The 20,939-nt window shown below is 45.2% G+C and overlaps 1 protein-coding gene across 2 annotated transcripts in view; it reads right to left on the reverse strand.

Moving 5' to 3' along the window:
• LOC136561499 (contactin-4) overlaps nt 1-20,939 on the reverse strand; it is a 273,024-nt gene that overhangs the window by 53,049 nt on the left and 199,036 nt on the right. For both annotated transcript variants that reach the window (XM_066557827.1, XM_066557828.1), the window contains exons 7-11: nt 19,235-19,438; nt 14,866-14,968; nt 13,421-13,605; nt 3,597-3,733; nt 1,676-1,805 (exon numbers count right to left, since the gene is read on the reverse strand). In XM_066557827.1, the coding sequence (XP_066413924.1) occupies nt 1,676-1,805; nt 3,597-3,733; nt 13,421-13,605; nt 14,866-14,968; nt 19,235-19,438 (759 nt within the window). The remainder of the gene's footprint in view (nt 1-1,675; nt 1,806-3,596; nt 3,734-13,420; nt 13,606-14,865; nt 14,969-19,234; nt 19,439-20,939) is intronic.

A 20,939-nucleotide genomic window follows, 5' to 3' on the forward strand; every position in this document is an offset into this window, starting at 1 on the left:
TGAGAAAAGCTGGGTCTGTAATTTTCCATTTCTCTCTTTCACTTAACTTTGGTGTAAGTCTCTCTTCAGGTGATTAAACACCACCAGTAGCAAGTGCTTAACTTCAGGACCTTTTAAAACAACCATTTTAACACTCAGATCTAGTTAAAAGCTAAAATTTCCCAGGGAGGGCTCAGAATGTTGCCCTGCTTTGAAACTCCAGTGAAAAGGCAAACCTGCTGCTTTCCTTTCAAAATGTGCCAAGTTAAATCACAGATGCACAGGAATTTATCTGCAGGACACCATTTGGGTGCTTTTCCTGTGACAGACAGAAGCAGAGCTGCAGAACCCAAGTGAGAAGTTGTCCAAATAAATATTCCTTGCCAGGTTTCTCAGACCAGACCCTCCAAAATTTGTTTTTTTGTGTGGACACGAGGAGCTGCTGGGCACAGGGACACCCTGGGAGTCGCCAGCAAAAAGGATTAAACCTCTCTCCTCTGAAAACATCTTCCTCCTTCCCAAAGGTCCATTTTTACCAGGTTTTAAATAGACAAGAAAAGCACATCAGTGGGTTTATTTCGATTTCTTTCATGTCCAATAAATCTCAGCATTGTGAAGTCTAATTTATTGAGCATTATTGTACCTTTCTCCAACAGCAACACACACAATCCTTCAGATGAATTTTTTTTGAATCTATGACTGATGATAAAAAATGACCAACAATTGAAAATCCCACAGCTGGAAAAAACCTCATGCTTTGTTCTTTGGGATAAATCAGAGAATGCTGCTACTGAACTTTTGGTTGGAGAGCAATGAAACTGTTATTTTGTAATCAGGAATTGTGTTTGACCCTTTGAAAATCCATCCCTGTGCTGAGCAGGGCTGCCTCTCGTCCAAGAGCATGGTTTGGGATTGAGCTGCAGCCTGGCAGGGGCCCCTGGGATGGTCCCACCCCACCCCTGCTCACCCAGCAGCAACCACAGGAGGTTGCCCAGGGCTGTGGCCAGTTGGATGTTGAGCATCTCCAAGGACAGGGATGCCACAACATCGCTGGACAAGTTGTTCTAGTGTCCAACCAACCTCAACATAACGTTTTTCTTATTTTAAGTGGCATTTCCAGGTTTTTGTGGCCATTGCCTCCTGTCCTGGCACGGGCACCTCTGAGAAGATCCTGGCTCTGTAACCTCTGCTCCCTCCCCTCAGCTATTTCCCCACTCAGATTCACATGAGCTTCTCCTGTTTTTATCTGGGAGGAGCAGAGCAGATGTGCACAGAGCTGTGGGGTGGAAGATGCTTTTCTCTGGGATGAGGGAACTTTGTTTGCTGAAAGGTCTCTTCAGACAGGAGGTTTGCCACCGTGCCCTGAGCAGAGTCACCTCTGCAGCCAGGACTGCGCACCTGGATGTTCTGAATGGCAATGCTCAGGTGTCTCCAGAAACAGCTTGAACCAGCAGGAGAGGGAATACACCTGCCAGCTCCTGGAGCAATGTGGGATGAAGTAAAAACATCTGTTCTCTGCTCTGCACTGCCTCGAGTTTGCATTTCACACCTTCCTTAGGAACAAATCGCCAAAGACGCCCTTCTGCTTCAGAAACCAATCATCAAAACCCCCCTTCTGCTGCAGCCTGTCAGAAGCCCCTGTGCAGGGCTGGCAGAGGCTTTGGGAGGCTGGCAGCACTCAGGGATGTGCACTCACCTATGACACTGAGCTCTGCACTGGCAAAGATGACGCCGTGCCTGTTCTCCGCCACGCACTGGTACATCCCTGCATCCGACAGACTCACGTTGGCAATGGTCAGAGAGCCCTGCTCCAGCTGCACCCTGCCCTGGGGACAGCAAAACAAACTCCAAAATCAACGAGAACATGAGCAAGCCTTCCTCTGAACGTGCACCCAGAGGCTGTCCTGCTGTGTTTTGTAGCAAGGTGGACCAAAGGAAGCAGCGGTAACGGGAGGAATCTGCATGCAGCGATTTATTTGTCTGCCAGCCAAATTTATGTCAGGCTAGAGACTAAATGGTGAAACCAATACAGGAGCTGGTAAATGCAATTACAATTGGAGGACCTTCCCTTGACCCCTCATTGATTTAATACCCAAAGCATTTAGATTAATATCCCTTTCAAGGAGATAAGCTTGAGGCAAGAAATGCACTTCTGTTCCACAGTGGCACATCACAGCCAAGCCCATCCTCAGAAACATTTCAAACAATGGTATTTCCATGGAATCACAGAGCCATTGAGGTTGGAAAAGACCTCCAGGATTACTGTGTCCAACCTTTGAGCAAAACCCACCATAGCAACTGAAATGTAGCACATACAGGTGTTTCCTGGACACCTCCAGGGATGGGGACTCCACACCTCCCTGGGCAGTTCCAGTGGAGAAATTCACCCTTTCCATGGAGAAATTCCTCCTGATTTCCAACCTGACCCTCCCCTGGCACAGCTTGAGGCCATTTTGAGTGTATATGGCAATGCAGGCTGCTAAGACTGGCTGCCATCTCAGCCAGCACAGACAGAAACATTTAAAATCTTCTGCAGTTTACTGAAAACAATGTAAATGCTAATAATTTAATGATCCTTTACTTCATATCAGCCACTAACGTGATTTAGGAACAAGCCCATCTGCCAGTGACCAGCGTGAAGCAACCAGAATTAGTGTGTGGAGTGAAAGACCAGGCTGTCATTTGTCAGCCTGAGGATATGGAGCTCGAGTTATCAATTCTAATAAGTACAGCAAAGTGTTCCCTCCCTCCCTAGGAGTTTGACATTTACAAAAAAAAAAATTCTAAAATAAAGAGCTATTGGTTTTCTACTCGGCCTTAGGGCAGAAATTTAATGTTTGTGCAATTTTTATCAGGGTTTGATCAAATTGGGGCTGCCATGTTCTTTCACAGTAAGTGAAGGGGAAAAAGTGCTGGCTGCTGTGAAACCAAAGCTGTGGTGACCTGGCTGAGTTTGTGGTGGCAAGGTGGGATCATGGACTGGGTGATGGCCCTGCAGGAGAGGCTGGGCAGACATGCTGGTGGGAGGGATGCAATTCCACTCCTCCTGCACGGGGACACAGCCCAGCAGGAGGGGTGGGAACACCATCAAACACCAACAAGAACTCCAAGGTTTCATTATCACTTGGAGTTCACCTAAACATCATAAATAAAAATAATTACTTTAGGGTGATCATTCTCTGGTGACGCATTCCAAACCCATTCAGCCATTCCTCCTTCTGTCCAGCCTTAGGCTGCATCATGGATCTTTTATTTTGGGGAGGAGCTCTGAATGTAGAGCTGTGGTGTGTCCTGCTTGTCCCTGGTGGCAGTAGGGAGGTGCCACCAGGCATGGGAAGGAACGGGGGATTTTCTGTGAGGGTGGGCAGGCCCTGGGTGCTGAGGGTGAAGCTGTGGCTGCCCCTGGACCCCTGGCAGTGTCCAAGGCCAGGCTGGACAAGGCTTGGAGCAGGGGGTGGAACGAGTTGATCTTGAAGGTCCCTTCCAACCCAAACCATTCCGCGATTACGGAGCATCCCCGTCCTCCCCACCCCAACTCAAGCACCCAGAGCTCAGCGAGCTGGCAGAGCACCCCAGCACCCCCAGCCCCATGCCCAGGGGGTTCCAGCTGTGCCTACCTGTGGCAGCAGGGGCTCCCCGTCCTTGAGCCAGCGGTAGGAGGGCTTGGGGCGGCCGCTGGCGCGGCACTCCCAGGACACGCGCTCCTCGATGGCCGCGCGCACGTCGCGGATCTGCTGCGTCCAGCTGGGCTGGGCTGCAAGGCAAGCAGGGAAGGGAGGCTGGGAGCAGCACCTCTGTTGTGCTGCCAAACAAACCCTTCTTCCCTCATCAGAGCGTTGGACTTGATAATGTTGGGATTTCAGCTTTAATTTTCATATATTTGTGTAGAACTCCAAACTCCACACTCACTGTGAGCTGCTGCTTCCCCATTTGGGGCAGACACAACAATTCCTCTGCAGGCCTGGCAATCAAGGACACCTCACTGCCTCAGGGCCCAGAGATGGGAACAAAAGGGAGTTGGGGGAGCAAACTTGGGCTCAATGACTTCATTACCTGAAGCTGGAATTGGCAGATTCACCCCCAAAATGCAAATGGACCAAACTTATAAAAGTGTGCAAACCCTGACCCATCATCCATTTTTGGGTGCAGCCCCTGGGGGGTCTTTGTCTGCCCAAAAGGTACCTGAAGCCCTTCAATAAATAGAACAGCTTTTTATTCCCTTAATTCTGTCTGGCCTCTGCTTTTTAAGTAGCCCCAAAAAAGCATGGTAAGAACTGCTAAAGATTACTGCTCTTCCTTGAGTCCAGTGCTGCTTTCTGAAGGTGGCACAGGCCAAGATCAGAAGCTACTTTTATTTTATTTGTAGTAAAAACCCTTAAAGAAAAAGAGTGGCTTCAGAAACCCTGCTCATCCTGCAAAAACAAAGCAGCAGCTGCACACCTGGTCTTTCAGACAGAGACATTTCCCTCCTCAGGGTCTCTATAACTTGGGCTTCAAAGCCCTAAAATTCAGACTTCAAAACATGTAATTTAGAACTAGCTCTGCATTGAAATTGAGGTTATTCCAGTAACTCTGCATGGTTACAGGCACTACTTCAGGTCCAGGCTCTCAGTCCTGTCTTGATTATGGCCAGATCTCCATCCATTGCCACAGGAAGGAAAAATCTTTGCACCCAATTGTTGCATTAATGACTCTGAATAAACCTAGAAAGGCCATGAGCAGATATTGCAGACACATTTTGGTAGAATTTGGTGAAAACTAGCACTGGCAGTTTTGTGAGATTGTATTTTTAACTGTTTCATATAATTTTATCAGTTTGTTGGCTTTTTTTTTTTTAATAGAGTTTGAGTTTAGCCAGATTCCACTAAATTCCACTAAAATTGCCACATGGTTTTGAAGACCACCCAAAACCTCAGACTTTCTTAAGAGTTACCTCTTGTCCATATATATCTACAATACACAATACAATCTATTTAAGATCTTATCAGTAATATTATATTAAAATATTATATCTATAATACTTTTCAGAAAGTCCCAATAGAGTTCTTATTTTTTAATGGGCATTTGCCCTATTTTGACATAAGAGCATCAGACTTAGCAGGATGGTATTACCAGCAGAGGTCTCCAAGAACCTGATTAATACTTTTCCCTGTGTAATCAGATAAAAGAAAAAAAAAATCAAGATTTCTCAAAGCCAGGTAACAACTTTACACATCTCCTTTGGATAGGAACAGGGGCCCAGAGACGGGCTTGAAAGGATAAATTTAAAAATATCACATCAAAATGGCAAATGGGTGTGATTATACCCAAAATTGGGATATGCCTGTGATGCTGGGATGCTGGAAATCCAAATTTAGGGAACTCAGGTTGTGTTTAACCCCACCCCTGGCACCCTGAATGTGCCTACAGAGCAGAGATGAGGTGGAGAATTTCCCACAGCCCCTGACCTCCAAGGGAATTCCAAAAAACAAAAAAGTGAACTGAGCATCCTGGCAATGCAGCAGGGAGAGGAGAAGTGAGTGGTGTTTATTTCTCTGGCTGCCCCTCCTGCCCCTGTAATATTTTAAGCTTGTTTATTGTCTGTATCTAAAGAGGGAGCAAAGGGAAAGCCTTTAAATGCAGGAGGATGAAAGTCAGTTCTGTCATCTGGAGTAAGAACTTGAACAATTCCATCGAGCTGAGCAATTGCAACGGGTTCAGTGGCTCAAGGACATTTGCAAATTACTCATGAATTTACATATTTACTATTCTAACAGCATCTAACTCATCATTTTGAAGGGAATTTTATGATCCCATGAAAGGAGCTCTATAAAACCCACACACATCCATTTGCCTTTTTTATTTTTGCTGTGCTGTTTTACAGATTTCCCACATGAAAACAAAAGTAAAAAAAAAAACCAAAAACCACCCAGACAAAACAACTGGAATTAATCTGCAAATCAAGAAAAGCCATGAATGGTAAGCTGTGCTCTATAACCTGAGTGTGTGCTATGGAAAAATAAAGATAACCCCTGTGGAGAGGAGGACAGAAAATTCAGAATTCATCCTCATTTCATACAGACTCAACAAATAAGGGAAATAACAATTTTCTCCAAATAAGGGAAATAATAATTTTCCCCACATAAGGGAAATTCTCTCCAAAAGGCATTTTTTGGGGTGGTTTGTAGGTTGTTCATCCCAACTCCTGCCCTGAGTGCTGAGACTGAAGCGTGCAGTGCTGGAAGCTGCCACCCCAAATTCCCCAAATTCACATCACCCTTTGGTTCAGCACCCACGAGCCCCAGCCTCCATCCCACTCCACCCCAACCCCTTTCAGTGCTTTGAACTGGTTAAAATTCCCAATTCCAAAGCCATTTGTGGTGCAACAACTCCAAAACGAGCAGCACAGGTCAAAAAATCATCTCAGTGAAAAGCTCTGAGAAAATTCAGAATTCATCCTCATTTCATACAGACTCCCCAAATAAGGGAAAATAATAATTTTCCCAAATGAGGGAAATTCTCTCCAAAAGGCATTTTTTGGGGTGGTTTGTGGTTTGCTCATCCCAACTCCTGCCCTGAGTGCTGAGACTGAAGCGTGCAGTGCTGGAAGCTGCCACCCCAAATTCCCCAAATTCACATCACCCTTTGGTGCAGCACCCACGAGCCCCAGCCTCCATCCCACTCCACCCCAACCCCTTTCAGTGCTTTGAACTGGTTAAAATTCCCAATTCCAAAGCCATTTTTGGTGCAGGCAACTCCAGAATGAGCAGCGCAGGTCAGAAAATGATCTCAGCGAGAAGCTCTGCGCGGTTTGTTCAGCAGGAGCTCGTTCTCTGCTGCTCTTTGGGAGTTTTCCTAATTAGGTCAAGCTCTCCTCTCAACAGTTCAGTGCAGAGAGAAGCTCCTGGCTTCATCTTGGGGAATACTCAGGGCTTGGCTCAGGCTGCAAATTTGTGTGAGCCACCAAAGGAGAGTGGCCACAACCTAATGGAATTTGACAGGAGCCCACTGGGGATCAGAGCAAGGTAACACGACACGAGATTTCAGGCATGATAATTAAAATAATTCAGATAAGGGGATGAAACCAGCTCCTCTCCACAACATTTTCTGGTATAGCAACGAGATAATGACAAGGTTGAATTTGTGACTGGTCTAGAAAAGAGTCCTTTGGATCGTTTCAGCAGTGCTGACCAAAGAGAAATTATTTTCCAGGAGATATTTTGGTCCTGCTTGGTGTACTTAAGATAGTACTGGCCTTGGAAACATCCTGGAGGAAAAATCTGGAAGCTGATTAAGAATTCATCTGAGTTGCAAGCAAAATTCATATGCTAAATCTATAAAGTGAAAGAAAAAGCTTAGAGATATAAGCACGACTCTTACATAAGGACTGCTTTAAAGAAAAATCTCCCCCTCAGGAGATTTCTGGAGTTTGTACTCAGGGGACCTGAAAAAAAGTGATGGAAATAGTGAGAAAAAACCCTGTTTACCTTTGAACACCTTTCAGTCTTCACCAACACAAAGTGGGACAGTTAAAACCAGGTGAATAGGAAAATATGGCCAAATATATTCTTACTTCTCTAAGACAAATAGTCCAGGGGCAGTCTGTCCTTCACTGTAATGAATTAAAAGGCAAAAGTAGGAACTGGAAATCATGTCCTAAAAGATATTTGAAAGTGAAATGATGTAGCAGGTGATGATGCATCACCTCAGAAATGAGTAACAAACCCCCAGAAGTAAAGGAGAAATACAAGAAATAAACCAGAAAAAAAAAACCTGTAGGACTCTGCAATCATCTGTGAGTTCAAAACAACCAAAAAGACTCAAGCAAATGAGGTGCTAATACATATCCAGAATCCAATTCTCAGCTGGTGCGTATTGATTTCAGTGTTCCTAAGCCAATTCCTAGCAGCTGATGACCTGGTGCAGGCTGTGTAATTCATCATTAATGGCAGATGAAAGGCTGAATGACTTGTCCATTACCATCTCTATTCTAAGGAGATTGAGACTGAGCCCAGGATCAGAGCAGTCTAAAGAGGAGAAAGCCAAGTGTAAGAAGTAAATAAAAAAACCCAAAACAACCAGATGGCAAAAGCAGATGAGTAATTGGAAATAAAGAGTGCAGCCAGTGTGTAAGGTCCTGTCCCTAATGGGGACACAGCTCCTGTGCACAAACCCCTCAGTCCTGATTTGTTTCCTTCCCAAAGATCACAGAAAGCAGAGCCCAAGTTACCACTGCTCCTCTCTCTTCCTTTCCTCCCTCCTGACCTCAAGCACTGTTTGAAATCTTGCTCACAACTCCAAGGTGAGCAAATCCTGCACCAAACCAATCTGCTGGAATGCTGTGCCTAGAAAAAACCAAAATCTCCATTTGGGTGAGTCTTTGGAAGCTCTACAAGACTGACCCTACCGACCCAGCCTGGAGTTCTGCTTGTCACTACAATATTAAACACCAGAGGAAAAGAAACAGAGAAAAATCTGAAGGGGTTAACCCAGCTGATAAAACCCCTTCAGTCATCCCTTCCTCTCATTTACCCCTGCTCTGCACCATTAGAGGATTTTCTCCCCGGTTTTTGTGGGCTCTGGGTGTTACAGGCACACCACAGGGACCCTGCTCATGGGTTTGGTCATTTCCCACCCTGACACTAAACTGCAGCTGCTCAGGGGTACAAGGGAGCTGTGGGGTGTTCCATGAGGAGCCTTCACATTTCATTTCTCTTTGTGTTTCACCCTATTTGCATTTTTGCTTCTCTTGCTGCAGAGATGTTTCTCCAAGCAACAACGATAATAACATGAGACTTTTTCTGAATCTCCAAGAATTGGATTTTTCTGGAAGCAGGGTTCCAGCAATCCCTTGGAAAAGCTGATGAGAAACAATTCTGTGCAGGAATGTGTTCTGTGTTCTGGATGCAAGACCTCCCTTGGGCAGCAAAGAATTCAAAAGTCAGAGTTACTTCTCCCTGTACTAACTCTTACCTGTGTAAAAGGTGGCAACAGGGTTTTCCAGTGACTGATGTGAAAGATAGTTCATAATAATATAGTAATAGTACAATAAGAGTGCACTTGCCCTATGTACAGGAATTTTCTTGTATTTTTATCAGTCCAGAAACTCACTTTATTCAAATTTTCAGCAAATTATTTGTGATCTGGGACCTAAACTGAGCAGACATAAAACTGCCTGATGTTCACTTGTGCAAATTTCCTTTTTAGACTCTGACCATAATGAAGAGCATAATCTGATTTACATCTGAGGCTATTTTACAGGGTGGCACAAAGTGGCTTTTGCCCAAATAAAACCCAGGCCCACTGATGAAAGGAGGGCTCTTTTCTCTGCAAAATAAAGGAGCCTCACAAATTCCTAGTGGGAAGGATTTAATCTGAAAAGGGGCCCAGCCAATTGAATGGGTTTTGCTGAATATCTCAGAAAATGCTGCACAGAACTGTAATTAGTGACAGACAAGTCTGTCTGTCTGCTAATGCAGATGCTGCTGTGCTGACACTTTTGGAAAGCGTTTGAGCTGCAATTTTTTCCTCCTTTCCTTGCCTTGCCAGAGCAGGAGAGGACGGGAGAAGCTGGAGCAACACAGGTGATGCTGAGGCAGCACCTCCCTCTGTGCTGGCTCCAGCTGAGCTGTTTTGGAGCTTGGATATTTCCCAGTGTGGATCTGACTGGAAAGCCAGGCCAAAATCCCATATTTTGTGTCCAAATCCCAGCAAACAAATGTTCTCAGTGGGGTTGCAGCTCCTCAGCCCTCCCCTGGGCTGTCACTCCCAGCCTCACGTTCACATCACCTCAACCAGAAGCTATTTTTGGTATTTTCTGTTATTCAGGTGCAATATTTTGTTGGGCAGGGGGATCTCAAGATGTTGCATTGAGTCAACACAGGGAAGCAGAGCCCAGGGAGCTCAAACCCAGGGATGAGCAGCCTTGGGGTCACAAATATCAACAAAAGAAGATCGGGCTGAAACAGCATCTAAACTCACCATGAATTAAACATCAATAATAAATAAGCATCTCCTTGATGCTGGCTTTATGAACAAAAAAGGTAATTTCTTTTTAAATTAGCTGGCTAAGGTAATCTGTTTACTGTACTTCTGCCAGGAAAAAAAAATAATCGTTGGCATTGCTGTTTGCTCAGGATATAAATCTTAGCCCTGCGGAGGGTTAGCAAATGTAAAATTTATGAGCAGCCAGATTAAAAATACAATCAGGTCAATGGGAGTGCATCCCAAAACACCCAGCTGAGGGTGGGGAGGGCCCTGGGAGAAACTGGAGAATCTAAAGAAACTGAGAGAAATTGGGAGAAACTGGAGAAACTGGGAGAAGAGAACCCTGTGTCCACTGGGGACCTCTCCTGCCTCAGCCACAGGATGCAGCTGGCACAGGGAACAAGCTGCCAGGTCAGGAAGGCAACACCAGCACTTAGGGCTGCTAAAAGGTGGAAAAGAAGAGGCTGTGCAGTCTAATTTGATAGTTCAGGATCAGGGAATATTCGGAGTTGGAAGAAACCCACAAGGATCAAGTTGGCCCTGCACGGGACAGCCCCAAGAATCCCAGCGGGAGCCTTTGGCAGGAATTAACCTGAGGCTGGGACACAGGGGGAACAAGAGAGCCAGCAGGGAAATGTGCCACTGAGAGCTCCATCAGTCAGGGAAACAGAAGGGAGCTGTGTAATTGCATTAACAGGACCATGTTTCCATGGGAAGGTTGATCCGTCAAGGGGGACTCAGCCCTGGCAGAAGTGTTTGAGGAGAGCAGTGAAACACAGCCTGGTGCAGGGGCTCAGAGCACAGGAAATGCAGCAAGAATGGATATTGCACGTTTAATTAACCTTTTCTGCTGCAACAAGCCTGCCAAACAACTTCAGTGGCACTGATATGCTAAGGGAGGAGAAAATAAACTCTGATACAAGAGTGAAACACAGCAGAAGTCAACCCTCCCTGAGAACTCCCAGCAGCACACAGGGAAGCTGACAACGCTGGGTTATCTACAGTGAGCAGGCAAATTTGAATTTCTTTTTCTTCTCTTGGCTTATTTTGTGCCATGCACAGAGGCTGCTGACTGGGTTGAAAGGAGTGGAGCTGTTGGAGCCCCGGTGTGACCTGCAGAGCACATCAGGGCAGGAGGGCAGCACCTCAGATAACCCAGAGCACACTGAGCCCCCAATGCTGTGGGCTGCAAGGACCTTAAATCCCACCCAGTGCCACCCCTGCCATGGCAGGGACACCTCCCACTGTCCCAGGGGCTCCAGCCCCAGTGTCCAGCCTGGCCTTGGGCACTGCCAGGGATCCAGGGGCAGCCCCAGCTGCTCTGGGCACCTGTGCCAGGGCCTGCCCACCCTGATGATAAAAAATTTCTTCCTCAAATCCATTCAAACCTGCACCTTTCTGCACCTCCAGGGCGTTTCCCTCTCCAGGCACCAGCCCTGACCTTCCAAAAGCAGCTTGAAAGCTCTGCCAGCATTGCAGTTGTATTTCAATAATGAAATAACATTTCTCAGCTTTAAAAAAACCCCTAATTATTAAAGAAAATTATGTTATTTTTTCCAACTATTTGTATAAAAGTTTACAGTAAGTTACTTTCCCCTAAAAAATCTTGCTGCCATGCAAAACTCCAGAGCCCAGAGCACAGAATGCATGTTGTTTTTTTTTTAAGAGATCTATTTTTAGTACTGGCTGCAAAACACAAGTTACCCTAAAAAACCCAACTAGTTCCCTGGAAAATCACCATCCTCAAGACAAGGATGATATTTTAGCGAATTCTCTTTAAAACCTGCAGCAGGGGAGGTGCCTGTCTGCCACCTCTCCTGGGGAATTCCTCCTGTCCCAGGGAGGACATGGATGGAAAGACTTCCCAGCACGACAGACTGATGGCAGGACACTCCTCTTCCCAAAAAAACCTGGAGATTCTCTGCAGAAATGCCACAATGGGGGTGAAAAGCAGCAGGAGCCACAGTGGCAGCTTTTGTGTAGGATCCAGAGCAGTAAATTCATTACAATAATGAGATTAGAACTCGATATATGCTATGGTGGGAGTGTTCCAGAGGCTCCATTTACTGCTTTCCAAGAAAGGCAGCTTTGGCTGTGGGTACAGCAAAACTCTACAACTGATGAGTCTTTTAATTTACTCTCCACATGGGGAAAATCAGGAGAAAAACACACCACAGAAAAAGGAATCTTTAAATCATCTAATTAAAAAAATTAAAACCTGTTCAAATCAACTCCGGACTCTTTCCTTAACATGAAAGATTTCACTTTGTTCTTGCTCTTTCACTTCTTTTTAATGTTTTCTCATTTTGTATTTCCCTCAGTTTTAAAAGGAGAAATGTTCATTTGAAATGGAAGCCCCCAAAGTTGTGGCTTTAAATGAAATGTCTTTCAGAAATATTTCCAATTTGAAAACTTCCCTACTTTTTAAAAGAAACTTACATTACCCACCACATTCAATTCAGTTTTGCCATAAGGGTTGGTTCCCAAACTCTTTTTCTGTGACAAAATTATTATAAATCAAAACCCATTCTCCTCATCTCTGGAGCTCAACCCAATCTTCCCTGCTGACAGGAGCTCAGGAACATTTGGGGGAGAAAACTCTGAGTTTTTGTCCATATTTCCTCTGAATAACACAGGATGGGACCAGGGGAGCAACAAAACCAGGATATTTTGGATGCTGTGGAGGTCTCTGCACATCTGTTGGGTGTGGAACCTGCAGCTTCTCCTCTCCAAAACATCTCCAACAGAACCTTGGTACCAAACCCAGCCCCCTGTGTCCCTAAATCCCCTCCCTGCAGCTGCCACTCACCTCTACACAGGTAAAGCCACACTTTGTTTGCTTTGTGGGCTGTTCCCAGCAGAAACTTGGGGATGAGCACCAGGATCAGAGGGATGAATGCATCTTCTATTTAACAGAGCAGGCCTAGGAGGCTGAAATTTGGCATTTCCCAGTGCCTGGCTCAAGGGCTGGAATTGCAGTGAGGGAAGAGCAGGAGCAGAAAGCCTTTGAGGGGAGAGGGCTCTGCCCTGGCACTGTTAAATCCCAACTCCCCCTGTTCTTCAATCACTGATCCTCTTGAAAGCTGTTCTTAATTGGTTATCAGCAATTAACATTTGTCCACAAAAGCTGGGGCGACCCATACATCACAAATCCCAAGCTGTAACACGAGGATGCTCCCCCAGATTTCCTGCCTTGCCCCCTCCCCAGCCACGAGAAGGAAAAAGAGACTGTTCCAAGCACGTTTCCGTGCCAATGTCCTCCCGGGGACGTGTTTTTGTTCCAGCTGCTCTGATTCTCGATTAACATGCACCATTCAGCCAGGTTTCATTTCGAATCACACCCTTCTCGAGACGTGCCATTGGAAAAGAAAGTCGCTTCAAAAAATATCCCCGCAAAACGACGCCCTCACAAAATATTTGCTGCGGATTGCGCCGACTGCAGGGAAGCAGCCCCGGAAGCGGGCAGCCTGCTCACCATAAAACGTCAGCTGTCCTCGGGCCACGTTCTTGCCCCTGACATTTTCGGCCACGCACTCGTAGAGCCCGGCGTCCTCCTGCTGGAAGTTGGGGATCTCCAGGAGCCCGCTGGAGCGGTGCCTGCGCGCCTTCCGCGGCAGCTGCTTCCCATCCGCCCTCCTCCAGCTGATGGTGGGCACTGGGCTGAGGGAGGGAAAGAAAGGACAGTAACACTGCCAGAGGAAGTGCCATGCTCACAGTGGGGTGTTGGGGATTTTTTGCAGGTTGAGCAGTTTTTGCGAGGCAATGGCCGCGCTCAGCCGATGCACAATAACAAGGGACAATGGACACGTTCACAAACAATGGATAATGGGCATATTCAGAAATGGGGTCGGTGTATCCTTGAGAAAGATACAAGAAGAAGAGTTATCAAGACTCAGCAAGTTTGTCAGCGAGTTTGAGAAAGCGAGAAAAAAGAGAAGCAATGGGTGGGCCAGATGACCACAGCAAGGTGGGTGAAAAATCAGGAGATCCAATCAGCATTCTATTTCGAACAGCTAGGATTAGCCAATCATGAACAGCTAGGATTAACCAGTCATGTATTAGCTAGAGACATGTGGACAGTAAAAACTTATTATAAATATAGTCTTTTTGGGATAATAAATTTGGCTTCATATTGATCATGGCATGATGTCCCATTCCTGATCCTCCACACCCCAGTGAGAGGCCTGGCACAGGGTCCACAGGGGTTTTGTTATGGGTGGGTTATATGGAATATAAGTGTAAATGTGAATTGATAATTGATTTTATGCTAATCTGATACATATACTCTTCCCTGAACCATTAAAGGGTAGGTGGGGCTACACAGTGCAATAGTTTAAATGATTATGGCTGTCACTCACAATTATTCAATCTGCTGTATATTAACAGATTTTATAAACAGGTTTTATTATGGGTGGGTTATGTGGAACACAAATGTAAATGTGTTTATCATGGTATAAGCAGGAGATGTTTTATTATTAAAATGCTGTTTTGACCCAGCTGAATTTGGGGTTCTGCTGTAAAGACACATCCATTTTAAGGTGGGGAGGCCCTGGCAGGGGTTGCCCAGAGGAGCTGTGGCTGCTCTAAAAGTGTCAAATAGACAGGGCTTGGAGCAGCCTGGGCTGATGGAAGGTGTCCCTGCCCACAGCAGGGGTGGCACTGGATGGGATTCAAGGTCCCTTCCAACCCAAACCATCCATTTTGTGATGATTTTCCTGCCAGTCCACACATTTTGGAAATGTTGCCAGTGTTTACTCCAGGAACAAGAGTCCCCAAGCCCTGTGGCTGTTTTGAAAACTGGCCACAAGTAACTCCTGCTGAGGGAAGTGGGTCATTAGGAACTGCTGCAAACCCCACAAACCCACCAATGTGAGAAGCTGCAGGAATAATAATTAATAATAATAACGGATCCAAACTTACTTGCCCAAGGCAAAGCACTCCAGTTTCACCGTGGTTCCCTTCGCAGATGGAACAGTTTCTGGGAACTGCACTTCTATTTTGGGCTCATACTCTCCCATCACCCCTGGGAACATAAAGGAGATGCTAAGGCTTGGTTGAATTTCAGCAGTAAATTCACAAGTGTTCCCGTGCTAGCGCAGAACTGTTCTATACATCATTACTTGCCCAATTAATCCATTCATTTTAAACATGGCTTGTTCCTAACAGCCGTGGAGTGTGGGCTCTTTTCCCATTTACTGCCAGAGGAGAAGCTGAACCAACTCTCCACACCATCTGCCAAAGATTAAAATCTCTTCGTGGCTCTGTTACTTTTTGCTTTTGAATATGCAGGATTTTTGCAGGTAACTTGTGAAATAAGGGGAGCAATAATCAGGGAGGTTCAGCATCTTCTAGAAATGGAACGTGGTACAAACAGCCATTAGGAAAAAAGTTTTAAAACCCCTGGAGTTAACAGAGATATTTCTATTAACTTCCAGGACTTCAATGCACAGAGATCTTCTACTCCTCGGGTAATTTTTTTATTTTTTACTGCCCTAGTAAATCATGGAGCGTGGCAGCCTCTTTATGAAATTGTGTTTAAAAATTTGTGCACATAAAAAGGCCATTATACCCCTGACAAATGGCTCCATTTCCAGCCACTGCACTGTCTTAAACCCAGCACATATAATTCCACCAATAGTGATTATCAGCTAATTGATGATTGCAGTTCCAATCTCAACAGTGCAGCACTTTCTGGACGGTGGCCAAGGCAGGAGAGGAGCTGGGTCAGCCCCGGAGAATCCCAAAAATACAGAAATGAGCCTGCAGTGACACTGGGGCACGCCAGAGCTGCTGAGGTTGGCCTGTGATTGCTGACTGCTCTTGCCTTTCACACTGGATGCAAGAAAATCCTGTTTTTTTCCTTTAGTTTTCCAGTGATGGAGCTGGAAATGCTGAGTGTGAGGCTGACGCCACGTCCACCTCTGCTTGCTGACCTGCTCTCATGCAAGAGCAGATTATGCCATCTTCCAACACAAATGCAAATAAATATTTCCAACTGCAAATAAATGTTCAACAAAGTAGCTGCTGCACAGCCTCAGTTGTCAAAATTGAATGCATTTATTAAAAATATGGATATTCTCCCACCATTCCTGCCCTGCCCAGCACATGAAACAGGAAATCTGGGATTCCCTGGTGACATTCCAGCATTTACAAACCATACAAACAAGAATTATGTGGCACGTCACTCATTAGCCCTCTGCATGTTAACACTGCGGCCTCCAAAAGCTCAAAATCCTGTTTTCCCAACTGAGACCTGCCAAATCTTTGCAATCTTGCCTAAATTTCTCCAAAATCTCTGCTGAATATTTGCTGGGTGAGCTTCAATCAAGCCAAGAACTGTGCTGTGGTCTCCAAAGCAGCAGCTGATAGAACTTTTGGAGATCTTTTCCCCCTTCTCTTCACTCGCTTTTTATTTATTCCCATTTCTTTGCCTTGGGCTGGGCCTGGAGAGCTGAAATTCCAGGAGGATAAAACCCCAGTGGGGTGGGAGTGTTTCCCTGGGGCTGTGGGACACCAACTACAGCCACCTGTGCCCTGCAGCCTCTCCCAGCCTCACAGAGAATTCCAACCACTGAAAAATCAAGATTTGCACCTGGAAAAATCAAGATTTGTACCTGGAAAAACCACAAGGCTCCTGCTGCAATGACACCCTGCCTATCTCCATACATTTACACAGGGTATGAAGTGAGTCCTGCTGTCTGCTCTTTATAGCAGCAACATCAGAGCAGTTGAGACATCTCCATCCTGAATCCAAGACCATTTCAATGCAGAAAATCCTCATTTTTCCTGCTGTTGCTGGGTGATTGAACATCTGACTTAGCTGTGCAGGTGGCGGGCATGGAGGAGAAAATAAAGGACTAAGGCAGAGCCTGGGTTTGTGGCTTGGAGAGCAGTCCCAGTGTCAGGGCACATCAGATGCTCCATGTGATGGCATTTCAGAGGCTTTTGTGTCTTTCTTCCAATTTAAAGCTTAAAAACATTTTTTTTTTTGGGCTGAAAGTCCCAGGAATTCAGGAGGAGGCTGATTTGTCTGAGGATTTGATATGCATTTCCTGACAACACCTGTGAAATGTTGCAGTTTAATTGGCCCATACAGCTGCTGCTGATGGCAATTTTATTCCAGGACTATTTTGGTCCTTTCCCACTGTTACTGTTTCAATCCTGGCATGGCAAATCCCACATTTTAAAGAGAAATAGGGAAGCAGCAGCTCTCAACACCTGGATGGTCCCAGCAACAATTCCTTCCCCATCAGTTTAAAGCCATTTCCCCTTGTTCTACCACTGCACTCCCTTGTACCAAGTCCTTCTCCACATCTTCCAATAGGATTTGCAAAAAAAAAATCCTATTATTGGAATATTAAAAAAAGATTATATCAGCACTGCAATTGTCAGCTTGAGGCAAATTTAACCATTGCACTGTGCCATCCATGCCATGCTCACTGTGGACCCAGAGGGACAGATTTGCTGTGCTGTGTTTATGGGAACACAGAATTCCCTGAAAGGGAGGGCAGATATGGAGCAGAGCTGGAGAAGCAGCACCTCCACCCCTCCCAATCCAGCTGGGACAATTCCTCATCACCAGCAGCATTTCCCACTCCATCCACAGGGATTCTGTCAACCTGACAGGCAGGAGGCTGCAGCAAGGAGCCTGCGTTTTCCAAGCAAGGAATTTTTGTGAAATCCCACAAGGTGACAGTGGATCTTCTTCCAGGAGAAGTTGCTAACATTGCATTTCTATTCCTGGAACAAATGTCCCAACTGTTAGCCTTTAAACAGAGACATTTTAATTAATTTTAATTGGAAATTAACATGCAAATGTATTTTTCTTATCTGCTCCAAAATGATGACGATACAGATCAATTGTCTGTATAAATTTAGAAATCCTCTTTTGCTTTCTTCTCCCCCTTTTTGTATTATTCCACAGACCACTAATAATAGCACTAATTCTGCTGGGAAACACAGGCTGAGCTAACAGTTACCGAAAAAACAAAGTGCCTTTGTTCACTTTGGGGCTGCATAAAATGAGAAAAACTGCTATGTCCAGACTCTAAAATCTATTTTGTTTCCTGTCTTTGGCCAACTCCCACTGGGTTTTTCTTTTGTAATTACTGCCTGACTCTGAGAGTCACTCTAGCAGTGTGTCTAGCAGACTCTACCTCACTGAAAAACCATGAGAGGGGGAAAAACCCTTCACTCCATGTCCTGGATTGCCAAGCAGATTGTATCTGTTTGCCATCTGTGTGGCAGCTGGCTTCTGTTCAGTGGGCAGCTTTCCTTATCTCTTCCACACCCACTCCTCCTCTCAGGGTAGACACCTGCTGATAACAGCTATGGAATGTTCCTGCATGGCTGATAAGAACTACAGCATCCCATGGGGAGATGTGAGCCCAGGGGGAGGAGCCAAGCATTCCTACATGGGTATAATCTGGAGATTCCAAACATTCCTACCTGGATATAATCTGGGGATTTCAAACATTCCTACCTGGATATAATCTGGGGATTTCAAGCATTCCTACCTGGATATAATCTGAGGATTTCAAACATTCCTACCTGGATATAATCTGAGATTTCAAACATTCCTACCTGGATATAATCTGGGTATTTCAAACATTCCTACCTGGATATAGTCTGAGATTTCAAACATTCCTACCTGGATATAGTCTGATATTTCAAACATTCCTACCTGGATATAATCTGGGGATTTCAAACATTCCTACCTGGATATAATCTGAGATTTCAAACATTCCTACCCGGATAGAATCTGGAGATTCTGGAACACCAGCACAGCTTCTGCACTGGATTTCCCAGAGGAGCAGCAGCTACCTCTTGCCCTGGATCTTCAGAGGCAGAGACTGCACCTTTCTCCAGGATCCCTGCTCCAGCAGAACCAGCCCTGGCACTGCAGGAGGGCTGAGCCACAATTCCAATGGGACTGCTGCCCACACCCTGACCCACAGGGTGTCAGGCTGGGTTCTGACTCTGGCACTGTTGGTTTGGTTCACTGCATTGTTTATTTTATCTTTTTATTTTCTTCCCTATTAAAGAGCTGTTATTTGTGCTCCCATATTTTTGCCTGGGAGCCCCTTAATTTAAAATTTATAGCAATTGAGAGGGAGGGGGTTTACATTTTCCATTTCAGGGGAGGCTCCTGCCTTCCTTAGCAGACACCGGTCTCCAAAAAACCAAGACACTCCAACAGAAACATTTCAGCCAATTTTTACTTTCTGGGTCAGACACCCAGCCACGAAAATCCAGCAAAGCCCCCCAGGGCAGCTGGGGAGGGTCCTACCATCGTTCCTGAGCACGAGGGGCGTGGGCGGCCCCAGGACCTTGCTGTTGGTCACGGTGTTGGTCACCACGCAGGTGTAGTTGCCCACATCCGAGGTCTCCACCTTGGCGATGTAGAGGTTCCCGGTCTCCTGTGACACGAAGCGCCGGTTGTCCTGGTGCACAAAGGTGGGGTACTCGTTGAAGATCCAGGCGTAGGTCAGCTCTGCAAGCACAAGGGACACGCTGGGGGCAGGGAAAAATGAGACAGCACAGCCCAAGGAACGAGCCCCATGGCTGCTGATGGCCTGGTGGTTTTTACCTTTTTATCTTCTCAATATTTTCTGATGCTGTTTTGGTTTTTACCATTTTTCTTTTATATATTCTCTGATATATATGTTTGGGCTTTTAATATGCTCTGTTTTGGTTTTTTACCTTTTTTCCTTCATATATTCTCTAATGCCCTTTTGGTTTTTACCTTTTTATCTTCTCTATATTCCCTGATGGGATTTTGGTTTTTACCTTTTTTTCTTTCATATATTCTCGGATGCTGTTTTGGTTTTTACCTTTTTTCCTTTATACATTTGGTTTTTGGTTTGGTTTTTTATATGCTGTTTTGGTTTTTACCTTTATATCTTTTCTATATTCCCTGATGGCATTTTGGTTTTTACCTTTTTATCTTCTCTTTATTCTCTGATGCTGTTTTGGTTTTTACCTTTTTTTTCCTTCATATATTCTCATATATTCTCTATTTTATCTTTTTATCTTCTCTATATTCTCTAATGCTGTTTTGGTTTTTGCCTTTTTACCTCCTCTTTATTCTCTGATGCCATTTTGGTTTTTACCTTTTTTTTCTTTCACATATTCTCTGTATTCTCTACACATATATTTGTAGCTTTTTATCATAGTTTAGCTTCAACATTTTCCTAAGCAGAAAGACAAAAAAAATTCCAGGATCCCTGTGCTGTCCAGGCCATCCTTAGAAACCAAGGCTGAAAATGGCTTTTTGAGACAAATTTTTGTGAACAGAGCCTGGATCTCATCTGAGGGGGGAGAATTTAGAAGGTACCAGAACTGGGGGGATTAATTCACTGGGCAGGTGCCTAATTGGGGCGTTCTTGTCAGATATGCTAATTTGCAGAATTTATAAAAATTGTACAGAAATCATGAGCAGGGTGCATCCTCAGCCTTTTCCACCTGCAGAATTTGTGCACTTAAGGATCAAGGTGCCCCTTTTATCACCCTAACTGTGTCTGGCTCATATTTTTAGGACCAGAGAAAAAGGCATCACTCCAAATGCAAATTTCCAGCTGTGAAGCTTCCAATCCCACACACGGATCTGATATTCCTGCTACTCCTTCCACTTCATCCAGAATAAAATGCATTTCACAGGAATCTCACCTTTTTGTTGTGAACACTCCAGCCTGTCCACAGCTTTGCTTTCATCCTCCCTAATTAATTTTTTCCCCCTTAAAGCCAGTTGTGAGGAGGATCTGCCCAGTTGTGTTATCACCCACTGGATGCTTTATTCCTCGGGAATTTCTGAATCAGCAGAAAACTGAACACTAAATTAAGCAGCTGTAATCTTCTCTGTGACTAATTAGACAGGGCTCTGTGTTTTATAAGGCATCTTTGGAAGTTATTTGAGCCATAAAGAAGAAGTGAGAGACGTTGCAGAGGCTGTGAGTGAGGTTAATGCAGTCTAACCCTGTTATATCTGCCTGAGC

The sequence above is a fragment of the Molothrus aeneus genome, chromosome 12, assembly GCF_037042795.1.
Source record: "Molothrus aeneus isolate 106 chromosome 12, BPBGC_Maene_1.0, whole genome shotgun sequence".
Lineage (NCBI taxonomy): Eukaryota > Metazoa > Chordata > Aves > Passeriformes > Icteridae > Molothrus > Molothrus aeneus.